Source organism: Tachypleus tridentatus, chromosome 13, assembly GCF_004210375.1.
Source record: "Tachypleus tridentatus isolate NWPU-2018 chromosome 13, ASM421037v1, whole genome shotgun sequence".
Classification (NCBI taxonomy): domain Eukaryota; kingdom Metazoa; phylum Arthropoda; class Merostomata; order Xiphosura; family Limulidae; genus Tachypleus; species Tachypleus tridentatus.
The window spans coordinates 91,619,986-91,636,207 of NC_134837.1; the positions used below are offsets into that span (position 1 = coordinate 91,619,986).

The window sequence follows — 16,222 nt, forward strand, 5'->3', positions numbered from 1 at the left end:
TTACCACCTTTGCATATTAAACTTGGTTTGTTTAAGCAATTTGTGAAATCCTTGGACAAGGAATCCTCCATATTTGCATATCTTGCAGAGAAGTTCCCTTCCCTGAGTCAAGCTAAAATTAAAAAAGGTATCTTCATAGGTCCCCAAATTCAAAAAATTGTACTTGATGAAACCTTTATCACACATCTCAAGAGAAAAGAGAAGGTTATCTTTAAGTCATTCAAAAAAGTTTGTGATAACTTCCTGGGGAACCATGGTTCAGAAGACTATGTGCAAGTTGTGAATGATCTGCTGAGTCATTATCATGATATTGGATGTAACATGTCTCTAAAAGTTCATGAGCTCCACTCTCATTTGGATTTTTTTTGCGGAAAATCGTGGTGATGTGAGTGATGAACATGGCGAGAGATTCCATCAGGATATTTCAGTGATGGAGCGACGATTTAAAGGAAAATGGAACCCTGGCATGTTGGCAGACTACTGCTGGGGTATAGAAAAAGAAGATCATGCTCCACACAAGAGGCTTAGAAGAACAAAAGTTGTTTAAACTGACAGGTGTGTGTTTTTAATTCATAACCAATAAATGTTTTGTTATACCAACTAAATTTTTGTTTTGTTTTTTGTAACTTTCAGTATTTGCAATGTTGTGTTCAATACGCGATATTTTGCAGTATATTATAAAACATATGGTTCATGGTACAGGAAAACGGTGCCTAATCTAGAGGAATAAAGGTCAGATTCAGAATCAGGACAATTTTTTGACCCAGAAACAAGTATTACTTAACTTGTACTTTTTTTGAACCTGAAATTTGTTGCACAGTGTAATTAACCCGACTGTTTCGGGGAGGGGAGCTGGAGACAATTACATCATAGAGACAATAACGTTTACGAGGTATCGCTACAAAGCTCGCAGTCGGAGAAGGGTAAAGAAGATGACGTCATAATTCCACGAAGTGGCACCAGAGAGAGTATTATTAGGGGTGTTGCCTGGCCGCCATGACAGGTGGGAATGACGTCATAATTCCTTGTAGTGGAACCACAATCACGATGATATGTTTTAACGTGTATTCAATGGCTAGGTTTAATATAGTAAGTATAAAATATTAGCCTCTCCAGTGACATAGCAGTATGTCTGTGGACTCGCACCATTAAAAACCGGGTTTCGGTACCCGTGGTGGGCAGAGCGCAGATAGCCCATTGTGTAGCTTTGTGCTTAATTCTAAACAAACAAATAAAATATTAATTCAGTTGTTCTATATTTAATCATAATTCCTTACCTTTTATAGGTAAATCGTCCTGATATGGTGTTCTACATATAAGTTGTGTTACTAAGAGAAGCTGTTTTTTAATGTATCTGTCCTAAGTAAAAGTATTAGTTAACGATAAAACTATTATAATAGTGCTGCACATTCATTTGAACGTAAAAAATAATTTACAATTAACTATAATTAAATAATTTTATCATACCTAATTTTTTATAACATTGAACCATTTAACATACAGATTACAGTTTTTGTTCTATTACTTTCTTACATTCTAAAAAGGACGCTTTTTAACATTCAAATTTTCTATAGATATATAACGCATATTTCACTAACTTAAATTTTAATATCTAGTTAATAAACTCTGTAGTCAATCATTTTGCTACCTGACAATTATGTTTCATCACTGTTATATAATAGCGACATTTAACGTTTTTTTCATAAATCTTTGAGGACTGAATTTTTTTATACATTAGAGATGCAACTTGCGTCAATTTTTACTAAGAGACGGGCTGATAGAATCAGAATTCAGTTTCGTCATTAACATTGTTGGTATTCAGCCTATGTTTATCCATTCATTCCTTGAAGACTAAAATTTCATAAAACTTTGAGACTATCTAACGTTAAGATACTGTTTGTTAGGAGGTGGTCATACCTTATTGTTTAACCAATCTCTTTACTACTATAGAAAATACTTAAAGTTCCAAAACTTACCATTTTATTTAAAATTATAGAACATACCATACACATAAAATTCATGAACGAATTTTCTCCATACGTTAATCGAAACGTCTGCAACAATCATTGACACCACATAGATATAGATGTTCTTTTCATTTCAATCTCTAGATCATTAACACCATGGATTCATTAACACCATGGATTCATTAACACCATGGATACATTTCACTCTGACTCATTGTGATATATTCAGTCTAAAGTCGATTAGTCTATCTAACTTCAAAACACTAAAGTATAAAAACGTGCAAGCCAGAAACAAAAGTTAATAAAGACCTTTAAATGTTTACTTTATCTTCAAAAAGTTTTAACAAAACGCTTTTGAACATATATATTTGCTGAAAAAAAACATAAATTCCATTCTATTATGATAATTTTTATTAAGTAATCAATTACACGAACGAACTGTAAAAAAGTGTTTGATTCATTAGTGAACTAATAAGGTTATATGTTATAGTGTAATATATTTCTAATTTCCAACAATTATTCAATATATACATTTTAATCCCTATAGACTGATATTACTTTAGTCTCGTACATTTTACAAACCCTAAATAACATATTTCACCAAAAAAGACGCAGGACCGTGTGTTACAAAATTTTTTAATTCTAGACGTTTATTTTCAACACTATTGACCTTTTTTCTGCCTCTTTTTAACAGTGGATTAGTTGTTTGATCACGTGACGACTGCTCCTTTCTAAGGTGACTTGAAGATCTGCGCAAGAAAATTTTTGGAGACATTTCACTTATACATAAAGAAAGTCCGTTTATAAGATGTATTCGAAAACCAAAAATGTCCACAGCATGTTTTGTACTTCAAGTGAACGTTCTATAGAAAATTATAAATGGTAAGTGATGTTATTTTAAACCACTTCTGTAACAGTAAAATTATTGGTTAAACAGCAATTCATTCATTAATCGTATTTAATTTTATAGCAAAATGACTTACTAACAAGTTTATCAACCATTTGTAAGATTACAGATGCTAAAGAAACAAAACTACATTCAGAAGTTAGCGTAAGGGTATGTTTTAATGTTGTATGTTAAACTATTGTATATTATTTAGAAATTTAAATGCTTATCATGAAATATCCTCCCTTTTCAGAACGGTAATTGGAAAAAAAAACTTATGCAAATTAAAAATACAAGCGAAAAACTATACTACGGTACTTTAATTGTGTATTAAATCAAAACTTACATCATGAAATCAAACTCAGCCGTAGAATAATAATGCAACTGTCTGGCTAAATACTAAGCACGATAAAATTCTTTCGGGACAAATATTAGTAAAAGTACGTAACGTAAGTTATTGCCTATGTTATAATATTTGCATCGTTCAAATAATGAATAAATTAAGATGGTATGTGATAAAAATATCATAAGTAACAGTATTATAATAGTTGTGTTGTTAAAATCATGATTTTACATATATATTTTTAGGATATATAATGAAATCTAGACTACAGTGTTGATGACGTTATCTATAGAACCTCGGTAACAATTTTCCGATAGTAACACCGCACGTCTTTTTAAAACAGTAAAACATAAGTAATACAATTGAATATATAAATGAAAACTCCCAATGTAAGTTGAGGGAAATTGAAATTTGCACGTAATCCTATACAACTATATTAATATTATCTGCCTATAGAAACACCATCTGCCTTTGTAAAACACACATAATATTCCTAGTGAGATCATCCATTTATAGAAGCTTAGTAAACACCATTCACCCATAGGATCTTAGTAACACAATCCAATTATAGAACCTTGGTAACAGTATTTCAGATGTAATGTTGTACTTACAAAGTGCAACTGTCATTGTGAGAAAAACTTTTCAGTAATGATAATTATAAATGTAATGTTATACAAATTAAAGAAATTATTAATTTTTAGACAATGATTACTCCTATAAGAATCAGGACGCATTGATTTTCATCACCCACTGGTGACTTGTTTGAAAACTATCCGTATGCTAATCATACCAATGTGCCCTCTGGTTACACTTCTTGGAATTATAACTTCATGTGACATCCTCTAGCAATGTTTTCTATGACAGCAGACAAAGACAACTTCTGTTGTCAATGCGGCATGAGAGTTTCTGCCTTTCTCTATGGTGCCAATTTGTGGATTTACGACGTCATTTCCGCTTCATGGGTGTCTAGGTAACTACTTCCTTTTATGTGGCACGCAAAATAAATAATTCAGTTACCAACGAGAAAAGTGCCATCCTTTGTGAGACACGAAATTCCAAAGTCAGTGCACATATGGATAAAATGTCTTCATTCGTGACGTGTGAAACGTACAAAGTAGTAAATGCAATGGAAAAACATTAATGTACAAAAAAACCTGCAGCAAACTTTACAGAAATAGAAGCTATCCGAAATATCTGTGATGATGAATTGTCATAAGAAAATAAGGAAGCTCAGATCTGATTAGAAAATATAAAATAGAAGTGACTATTCGAGCAGCCTCAATGCTCACCAGACTAACTAGTTTCAAGAGGGAAAAAGGAATTGGTTCACAACTGCAAGAAAAATTATGTATATAATGTTCTCAACTGCTCTGCTTATCTTGGTAATATATTTTGAGATTGTATTGGCAGTGTAAATGTTAATGAAGTTACATTTTGATGGATAAACGTTATCCATGGTAAATTACTTATGTTTTCTAAGAGTTGTGGTTACAAAGCAATACAATACACGTTAACAAAGAAATATTCATTATATGACTACCACTATAAAACTCATACTGTGTTGTAGAAAACTAAGTTATACCAGCTCGTACCTTTCATTTTATTTTGTGCTACTTTCTATTTCAAGCCTGCCAAGTGGTGACAGATAAAAGTCTGAACGATAGGAAACATCATCATACACACAAAGTAGAGTAAGAAAGGTAGTATATCATTGGTAGAAACACCTATCTTTAAATCTTAGAGACAGCTAACCTTTAAAAGTAATATTATGTAATGAAAGAGGTGGCAGAAAGAGTCTTAAATATGCAGAAGTACTATAATGATATAGTTGGTGGGAACAGTCATCTATCATATTGTGAAGAAGTACTGTAATAAAATAAAAGAGGGAGATAATCAGTTGATTTATTGTGTAGAAGTACTTTAATAAAACAGATATCAGGAATAAATAGTTGTTTCATTGTGTAGAAACGCTGTGGTAAAGTATAGGAAGAGTTAGCTGTCCTATTGTATAGAAGTACTGTAATGAAACGAAGTGGGAGGAATCAGCTGTCTTATTGATTAAAAGTGCTGCTATGAAAGAGAGGCTGGTAAGAGTTAGCTTACTGTATAGAAGTATTGTAATGAAAAATAGTGTGGAAATATTCAACCATCTTATTATGTAAAAGCACTAACTCGGTAAACGATCATCCCAACTTTAAGAACTTATAATGGCTATAAGTGGTTTTGTAATGGTTATATGCTCAGACATATGTTTTTAATATTATTCCAATCACACGGTAGAAAATCATGATAATCTACAAAGAAACTATCAGCTTTACAGATTCAGCATTTTAATGATATTTTAATCTCTTTCTTAACACGGACTCGGTCGAATTGAAAGACAACATGATCTCTTCGTTCTCGTTTAAAGTCTTTATAGGTTTGGAAATACAAACGTTTAATAAAGTAAATATATCTTCATAAAATACACTTTTAGTGAACTGTTTTAATAAACTCAAAAAACTGAATACCGTTTTACTAGTCCGTGTGCAAAGAGATTGTTATGTTAAGATTAAAAATACTTTTCTTTGTCTCAAAATTCTTAAATTTAAATGTGTAATCTCCAAAACTTCTTTAATACATTTCAAATCGTTGTTTCAGTAAAACTTCAAATTCTACCTGTTATTTTCTCTACCATAACTCTGTATAAGGTTGGTCAATTTGACAGACTGTGTAACCATTAAAAAATTGAAATAAATTTCAATTACTCTTTTTCTTTGAGGAATCAAACTTATTATTAAATTACATTCGTGGGTGGGGTCAGTGGGCACTGAAATGTATTGCCTTTATTATGGATACCCCATTCACAAGAAAAAAAAATTAAAATGGAAAAAGATTATCGTAAAACGACCGCGCATGAATGACTCTGTTGTACAGTCACTATCACAGTCAGATTCTGTACCTCGATTTTTAATTATACATTCCTTATCCGAGAAATACTTCGGGCAGATATCCCCTGCAGACAGTTTGGTGGAAACATCTTCACCATGACATACCAAAACTCCTTTTGAAAGCGAAGGCCATTGGGGATATAACCATTGATATTACTCCCTATGCAGCTTTGAATTATTCCAGAGGATTTATAGTTGAGAGATATTTAAAGAACATTCCCGAGTCGGAGACCCTTGCTGGATTCCCCAGCCAAGGCGTTTCTGCAGTGTGTCGAATCTCCACTCGCAAAGACGAAATGATGATGCCTACTAATGTTCTGATATTGACTATTGCATCACCATGTCCTCCTGCTGCAGTCAAAGCGGGTTATCTAAACATTCGCAACACTCCTAGATTTTTCCAGTGTCAGCGGTTCAGTCACTCGAATACATCATGTCCTGGTTCTTTGACATGCACTTGTTGTGGTGGCAAAGACCATGACGCCTTCCAGTACAAACTGTAACCACACTGTGTTAACTGTAGTGGTTCACACCCTTTTTACTCTTTCTTGCCCTAAGTGGGTGAAGGAGAAAGAGGTACAAAGTTCGAAGACTATAAACAATACTTCCCAACTAGAGGCTCGGAAGTTATTGTCCCCACTATATCTCAGAAATATGCTGCTGCACTCCATTCCACTGCCTCAGTGGAAGTACAGACAGATCTCTATGTGCCACCAGTACAGTCGTTTGCAAATCATCTGAAGAGTCTTTTGGCCTTCATGGTTAAAAAGAGTTGACAAATGTACATCTACTTTCATTTCTTTCCACACAACTCCTTCCAGTGACTGCCTGGGACTACTTCTTTTGGCTTCATGTTTGGGTGTTTCCTTAAGTCCATCCTCTTCTGCAGCCCCGAGATGCAAAACGGTTATTCGTTCATGCCCTCAGTCACTGGAATATTTGTCCACAGGATCCATGGAGATTGATAGATCTCCATCAAATAAAGAGATAAACATGGTCGAAAAAGGAAGTATTTCTTGCCCCATTCTTCCCCACATAAATAAAAATGGCCACTTGACATAGTGGAACTGTCGGGGTTTCCATTTGAATACAAATGACATTATGGACTTAATTGATTCTTCTTACCATCCTATGTGTCTCTTCTTCAGGAAACATTTCTGAAACATACCAATGCAGTCATCCTTTGGCAGTTTTCTTTTTATAGAAATGACAGTTTGTGTGATGGACAAGTGTACGGAGCGGTGACACTGCTGGTCGATTAGCACATATCCATCCTGTCTTTGCCACTCGATACATCTTCGGAAGCTGTAGCCATCCGTGTTGCACCATTACTGTTTGTTATCTTTACTTGTCTTCTGGAGAGACCTTGATGCCTTCATTGAGTAGTTACCATTTCCTTTTCTAACCCTGATGGATTTTAATGGACGTAATCCTCTATGGGATAGTGCTGATAATGATAAGAGGGGTCATTCAATAGAGCATATGCTCTCAGATCACAACTCTTCTCTCTTCAATACTGGATTTTATACTTATTTTTATGCACCTAGTCAGTCTTTTATTGCTATTGATCTCACTATCTGTTCCCCTTCATTTTTCTCTTACTTTTCTTAGAGGGTTGGCAGTGACCAATGAGGCAGTGATAATTTTTCTATCATTTTGAGAGATGCTGGCCGTGGTCGATTCCACCCAACCGTGTGCCTCCATGGAAGTTAACTCAGGCTAACTGACCCTCTTTCACTGCTCTTTCCTTTATCCTGCCATCGTCTGTAAGCCATCAATAGACGATTGCATGGCAGCAATGACTAACTGTACTGTCCAGGCAGCTGCTTAGCGTATTCCTTAAACCTCGACGTGTTATCTACAGTGCCCTCGTCTATGGTGGAATCCTGAATGCCACGTGACACAGAAGGCTAAAAAATGGCTCAGGATACCTTTCTAAGTATCCCACACTTATAAACCACATTGCTTTTTAGCTGGTCCGTGCAAGTCAAACGTCAAAGCCAGAAGGAATCTTGGATTAAATACACATCTAGCATCTCTTCTACCGTCAGTTCTAAAGTCATATGGGATAAGATTCAAAATGTCAGTGGACAGTATACTTCTACTACTCTTTTGATTTTGCTCTCTGATGGCCAGGAAGTTTCTGATGTCCCGAGCATCGCTGATACTCTCAGCAATAGCTTTTCTTTTGCATCTAGCACTTGTGCTTCATTCTTCATCTTTTTAGCCGTCAAGACATGGGCAGAACGATCGCCTCTCTCCTTTCGGGCTGATCATCTCTATGACTACAATCGCCCCTTTATGCTGATGGAACTTAAGCTTGCTTTTCATCGGTTTGGTGCATCAGTTGAATCTGATGATATTCACTATGAGATACTGTGCCATCTCTTTTCTGTCTCTCTTGCTATTCTTCTGGTTGTTTTAAACCAGATCTGGCAGGAGCATGTTTTTCTTGATATTTGGCACCATGCTATTGTCCTCCATTTTTCTAAGCCTGGGAAGGATCCCAAGATTCCTTTAAACTACCATGCAGTTGCTTTGACGAGCTATCACCATAAGATCTTAGAAAGGATGGTTAATGCTCGTCTTGTTTGGTTCCTCCAATCAAATAACCTATTCTCGCCTACCCAGTGTGGGTTCTGACAACGGCAATTCACCATGGACCAAGTGATTAAACTTGAAACATCAATCAAGGAAGCAATTTTCAAGTGACAAGATTTGTTTATGTATTTTTTACCTTTGAAAAAGCTTATGATACTACATGGAGGTATGGGATTCTGTGAGATCTTCACTCATATGGGTAGTGTGACCATTTGCCCATTTTTTTATTAAACATTTTTAATGGACTGGCAACTCCAGGTCAGTAGGTGTTCGACACTTTCCCGTTCTTGTCCACAGGAACATGGAGTCCTTCAAGAATGCGTCTTGAATGTCACACTTTTCATTATAAATATTAATGTTATCAGTGGACAACTCTCCTCTACAGTTGCAAACAGTCTCTATGTCGACAATTTTTCCACATCTCGTGTCAGTCGTCGAGCATGAGATTCATAAAACAACAGATACTGACTGCCCTCAATCATTTACTGAAGTTGACCACAGCAAACGGTTTTATCTTTTCTCCCTCTAAAACCGTTTGTATACACTTTTGCTGCCAATCCCGAGCTTTATCTAAATGAAGTTATGTTTCCTGCAATCCCTAAGCAAAGTTCTTGGAGCTTATTTTTTCCAGAAGCTGATCTTTCTTCTGCACATCAAATAGTTACGTATCAAGTGTACAAGGGCACTGACACAATCTCTGTGCCCTCTCTTCTACCTCTTGAGGAACAGATTGATATTCTATGCTAAAAATCTATTGTGCCTTCATTCGATCGAAACTGGATTATAAATCTCTGGTCCATGGTTAACCCAGGACCTCGACTTGAATATGTTGGACCCTGTTCACCATTAGCGCCTTCAGCTTTGCACAGGAGCCTTCTGTACTTCTTCAGTCCGAAGTTTGGTCTCATTAAACTTCTCTACACTCCCGCCGTTTGAAACTATCGTTACATTGTACTTCAAAACTGCGATTCTTACCACAACATTCCATCTGGGGTTATGTTTCCTTGCTCAATTGGGCATGCTTTTTCAAAATATACGATCTGTGATTGTTTATTATGACCTAAGTATCCAGGCACAGATGGATGAATTGGATCTGTCATTGGATAACATTGTTGTATCCACTGATCAGCCCAACCCATCATGGCTTATTATCATCCACTAACGTGACCTTTCTTTAAGTCATCTAAAGAAGGCAGATACTCCTGATTGGTAGTACCACCTTCTATTTGCCAAACATCTTTCGAACCATCCTTCCATTCCCACTTATACGGATGGTTCAAAATTAGATGATTCACTACCGAATTATACGTCATTTCTCTTGCTTTGGATCACACAGAAGCTATGCAGTACACGAACTGTACTATTTATACCGACTCGCTTAGCTCTCTACTGGCTCTGGTATCGCTTCACGTTAGTTCTCACCCTGTTCTCGTCGATATTCAGAACCGACTGGCCCATTTCTGTCTCTCATCTGTTTCTTTTTTTTTTTGGATACCAGAAGCCCCCCGCTAGTACAGCGGTATGTCTCCGGATTTACAACGCTAAAATCAGGGGTTCGATTCCCCTCGTTGGGCTAAGCAGACAGCCCTTTGTGGCTTTGTTATAAGAAAAACACACACTTGGATTCCAGAAAACGTCGATATTCGCAGAAACGAGCTTGCTGACATAGCAGCTAAGTCTATTTGCTCTGGTGCTATCACTGCGTACCTGTTCCATACATGGACTATGGTCCTATATTCGTATATTCGAAATTTAGACTTTGTTTTAACATGATTCTTTTTTTACATATTTTAAGAATTTTACTTTTATTTTTACCTTTTTACCGGTTGCGCAGATAGTTGCTTTGCGCCAATAAACGTCAACCAACCAATCAACATAAACAAAAAGTATTTTGATAAAAGTTTGAACGTAAGTCACTAAAAACTTGTGGCATATGCAGTGAAAGATGCCCGTGAAAAAAAAGAGATATTTGCGATAAATGTTCTGTGCGTTATCCAGCTACGTAACGCATATCAATAAACAGAATATACTAACATTTGTGAAACTGTAGATAAGTTTAACTATACACAATGTGCACTATTCTGCCTCTAGAATGAATTATTTCCTCTAATTGTCCGAGAGCGTATCACGTTATATGAAACGCTGCTGTTGTTTTGAAAACGAAGTCATACAATGCATCAATTTTACACAGTTGCCAAGTATCCGTGATGTTGTAGCAGTTTTGCAAACAAAATATAAACGTGTTGATTCATTTAGGGCTACTTAAAACGATTTGCTCAAACCCATAAAATGAACGTGGACATGTCTAATGGGGTAAATTTTCAGTTGCTTCCAGATAAAGAACTGGTGAAGAACACTGCAGACGACATGAAATGTAAAACTTATATATAAGACTTATATGTAAGCCCAGGGTTGGAGGGTAAGTATAGTATGTATCAACGCTAATTAGTCAGATTTTAGTAAAATTAAAAGCAGACGGGTGTTAGAATAAAACAATTAATGACTGGCTCTAACCCTTTCCGTTGCGACGTTCTATACATATTTATAAGTGTGTCCATTTAGCAAAACAGTCCAAATAAAGATATTTTTGGTGTTCAAACTCATATTTTATTAGTGGTCCCTTACTTGTTCACATATATTGTTAAAAACGTTAGAGGTTCTAGTTACTAGGACAACATGTGAGGTCATATACACGCGCCATGTTCTCTGTTGTTGTTGCCACAGTCTTTGTGAGGTAGTGACTAATTGGTTATCACTTCATTGTTGATCGTCTTCCGCAAGTTTATTAGTATACAATATTTCACGTTTTTATTCCCGTATTGGACAAACTAGAGAAATGTTGCAACAACCACCATAACTCTTTTGTTCACAGCAAAGGCATTAACGTCGACTCTTCCAACCCTTTGGAGCTGTGTAATCTAATGTGTTACGTTTTGAATTACGAGCAACGTTACTTCTACCTAACAAATGAGTCCTACAGATATATTGATTGACTTTCGAAGCTGAAAGAAGTATTTCGATCCGTCGCAATGCACCATGTTCGGTGTAATTTGCTTCTGAAGAAATGTTTAGGAGAACGTGAATAAATGTGAGAGTAAAAAGCAAGTCTAGTCACACTTGTCTAAAATGAAACTAATCCAAAAAGGCATTTTTGGACTTTTATGTATATATATATATACATACACTATTCAGAAAATAAGGATAGATTGAAAAAAACAAAAAAACAAGGACACTTCTTGAAACTTTGATTCATAACTTCACTACAATTATAAAAAATAATTTTGATTTATAATTTTTATTTGAAAAACAGTTTTTTAATTGAATGTGTGATTTTAAATGCATTATTTGTTTTGAAGTTTTATTTTGTTATTTAAAATCATTATTTAATTACATGTTTCTTTAGCATTATCATATGTTTATATTACTGTTTGAAATTGTATATATTTCAATAACCTGCAACATCAAGGGATCAGTAATAATTACGAAACGAAAATAATTGTTTCAGAAAGCTTGTTTTTGTGGTTTTGCTTTGAAAAACGTATTTTAAGTGTTACGAGTTCAGAAAGCTTGGTTTCACTGTTATTGCTTTATGAAGTCTTGTTTCAGTGTTATTGCTTCAGAAAGCTTGGTTTTAGTGCGTGTTGTTTTTCGGGAAGCTTATTTTTGGTTTTATTATTAAGAAAATATTGGTTTTAGTGTCATTAAGAAAGTTCGGATTCATTATTATTTTTAATGTTAGTACTTCGGAATTTTTCATTTCAGTCTTATAACTCCTGAAAGCTATGTTTTCAGTGTTAAAACTTGGAAAAAGTTTAATTTCAGAATGATTACTTTGGAATACTTCATCAGCATTAGTTTTGAAAGCGTAGATTAAGAGTTATTACTTAAAAAGCTTGATATTAGCATTATTATTTGAAAAAAACTTAGTGTTATTACATTGGAATACTTAGTTTCAGTGTTATTGCTTATAGAGCTTGGTTTCAGTATTATTACATCAGAAAATTTGGTTCATTACTATCAATGCAGGAACCTTTGTTTCGATGCTATAATTCTAGAAAGCTTGGATTCAGAATCAGTACTTAGACACTTACCAAAGCACTAAGTTCTAACATTTCTCTGAAGATCTCGTTTCTTCCCAACTTGCAGGCTAAAGTTAAAGGCGTTAGTCCATACATGTTTGTGATGTTTTCCTTACAAGGCCTGACAGGATGCCTCAGTGTATATCCGTACATGTTCTGTTGGATTAAATAAATCATATTTCCATAATTATATACCGCAAAAAATCCAACAAAAACTGTTTAGATTATCACAGCAGTGTAATGGAGAGTAGCTGTTCCAAATACAAATGTGCACAACTCATTTGAGCCACAATACAGATATTGGCCTCCAGCTCAACAAATTTTATGTCAAGAATGACAAAAAAATGTATAAAGTCCAGTTACAGCTCTACACATGAAGAGCAAACTATAACAAACAAATATAATTTACATAACGTATACATTCAACTTCTTTAATGTAAACTATGGTTTACATAACGTATGCGTTCAACTTCTTTAATGTAAACTATGGTTTACATACGTATACGTTCAAATTCTTTCATGCAAACTATGGTATACATCCAACCTCTTTAAAGTAAACTATAGTTTACATAACGTATATGTTCAACTGCTTTATTTTAAACTGTGGTTTACATAACGTATAAGTTCAATTTCTTTGATTAAACTGTAGCTTATAATACATGTATGTTCATCTTCTTTAAACTACAATTTACATTAACAGCTAAAGTTAAGCGAGTTATTTAAATGTTTAAACAAAAATGTAAGTTTGGTATTTACCAGTTTATCTCGAACAACAATGACATGAAGAATCATGTTGCCAAAGGAATCCTGAAGATTAGGGTCAGCACCGTGGTGTAGTAGTTTGTTATAGGCCGCTTCATTTTCACAACATGCTGCCCAAGCTAGGGCGTACTCTCCCATGTAGCACAAGCCTAAAGAACAGTGAGGAATAAATGCTGCACGACACATTAGGAATGGAAAGTCAGTTTAACATTGCAAAAAATTGTTAAACTGAGCACTATTGACAAAACTTTCTCAATACTGAATACCAACGATTTTCAAGTTAATATCACTCCAGGAGCAGATCCAAAATATCTGAACGTTCACAAAGTATCATTAGGTTTGCGTATCCCTTTGCTGCATAAATGTGGTTGTATAATCTTCGAGTTCGTTCAACAGAGGCATAAAGGTAACAACGAAGCTGTAGTACAGTACAGAGTAAGCCTAGTTTGGAGAAAGCATTAGCGTTCTGAAACATTCCAGGTGTAAGTTTCACTATACAGAACCCTCTGTAGGACTTGCGCTGGTTGACTGTTATATGGAATAATTCTTATAATTCAAAAGAGGAAAAAGCATGTTAGTGAGGACAGCTATGGTTAAGTGCAGTGGGAATTGTGTCATGTTGTCACAAGCTTTCTATAAAAACTGTAAAGCCCTATTAGGGGTACTTTAAAATTCTATTAGACCAGTGGTACTCTGAAGTCCTATTAGATAGTCTCAGTTTTTTACGTGAATCACCTAATTTTTTTAAAAACTCGGTGCATCACAGTGAGATATATACATCTTTTTTTTTTCGTTTTCTTTCCGTAATTATAAAATATTTCCATATACCACAGATAGAGAATCGATTTATTAAAGAAGTAGGCTCGATTAATTTTTATCTCCTTTATTTTATATTATTGATTTGGTATTTTTGGACACTTGCAAGGGAGAATTTCAATTTAAAGTAGCATAATGATACTCCACAAGATTCATCACTGGCTGAGGTTTTTTACTTAGAACAAATATAAGTGTTGTTTACAGAAATAAATCAGTTTCATGTATAGAAGGACAACAAATATCTTTCAAGATAGGATAAAAAAATATACTGTTACCTTGAAAATCAGTTTGCTTTTTTGGAACCTGTCTCTGCTGATCATAAGGTAAGAAAAACCGACCTGTAGCTCGCTGGTGAATATTGGCACCGGAGTTGATCACCACATCAAAAATATCCATGTTCTGGTAGGCGATGCTCAGATGTAAAGCTCCTGCTCCTTAAAAAAGTTAGTTTCGAATTATTTTCGATAAACGTAAGCAAATTTAAGTATCTTTCTGAAAAATAAGTCACCTTAAATTATGTCTATATAAACTTTCTTTTCTACTAAGGCAGTGTCTTCTTCCAAAGAATTTGTTGTAACAACAGTTTAAAAAGCTTATCCATCATCACAGCGGTTATGTTCACACATATACAGTATTCTTGCACATCAGACTCAGTGCAAAACAAAATAAAATGTTTATTTATCTTTCAAATAGCACGCAAACCGTAAGCAAATGGTTAATGGCAACTAAGTTACTAATCAGAGCTTGAGGCATAAAATTAGAAGATTAGATTAAATATATTCAGATGTTGTCTAGTGTAAAAAGTGAGACGAATCAGAGAATCAAAAAATGAAACACCCTATATGAAACATGCTATTCCTGTTTGGAATATTCACAGTTGTTATCAATGTTGAGTGGATATCTTTGAACGTTTTATATCGCGTTTTATCAGTCAGTGTGGTTTGGTATTTCTAAACCTTTTGCATCATTATTTCAGGTATGCATATAGAGATCTCAAGTACATGAAAGAATAATTTTTTTTCTACCGTCAAACTGCAGATTGGCTATCTTTGCTCTGTGCGCCACGATGATTGAATTCTAGCATTATAAACCCTAAAATTTACTGCCGAGATACCAGATGTTGTCATAAAGCTACACAAAGGCTGTCTACGGTAGCCCTCCGTAATTTTTGTATTTATTGTTGAACACAAAGCTACATAATAGAATATATGTATTTTGCCCACTGCAGGTAGCAAAACGTAAATTTTAACCTTATGAACTCCTTTTGGTTTACTGCTGGGCCACCAAGGAACCTAATTTTGAGCTGATAAACTAGAGAGAGTATAGCTAGTCAATAGTATTCACCTTCAATTCTTGTGCTACTCTAATCGAGTAGTGAAATTTAACTATTACCTATAACTTAATAAAGGCCACAAATTAAGTACCATAATGTGTTTGGCAAGGGGATAAACCGTAAACCCTCGAATCCAAAGCTTAACACATTAACTACTAGATAACGTTCAGCCTAAGAATAAGGAGCAGCGAATATAACACAGAGGAACAGTTTGTTCTTGCGTGAAGAATTATTTCAAACGTTTTTCACTCTTCGCTATCACATGCTTGAACGAGCGCCAGCAGTAAGAAACCGTATAACTATCGCAGACTGATTTTGACATCAAGGAAACACATATTCTGTAAATCACGAACTCAAACTTGTCAATTTTATTTATCTGAAAATGAGATTTATTAAAATTGAACTAGGAACTAGATCGATAAAGAGAGCAACAAAATACTTGAAAAACATTAAAACAGATACCTTATAAAACAAAAACATTGACAATATAAATTCAAAAAGAAAA

The 16,222-nt window shown here is 34.7% G+C and overlaps 1 protein-coding gene across 1 annotated transcript in view; it reads right to left on the reverse strand.

Moving 5' to 3' along the window:
• LOC143241107 (transient receptor potential cation channel subfamily V member 5-like) overlaps positions 1-16,222 on the reverse strand; it is a 76,079-nt gene that overhangs the window by 32,187 nt on the left and 27,670 nt on the right. Inside the window, exons 4-6 of the mRNA XM_076484664.1 lie at positions 14,660-14,818; positions 13,563-13,717; positions 12,819-12,962 (exon numbers count right to left, since the gene is read on the reverse strand). Of these exons, the coding sequence (XP_076340779.1) occupies positions 12,819-12,962; positions 13,563-13,717; positions 14,660-14,818 (458 nt within the window). The remainder of the gene's footprint in view (positions 1-12,818; positions 12,963-13,562; positions 13,718-14,659; positions 14,819-16,222) is intronic.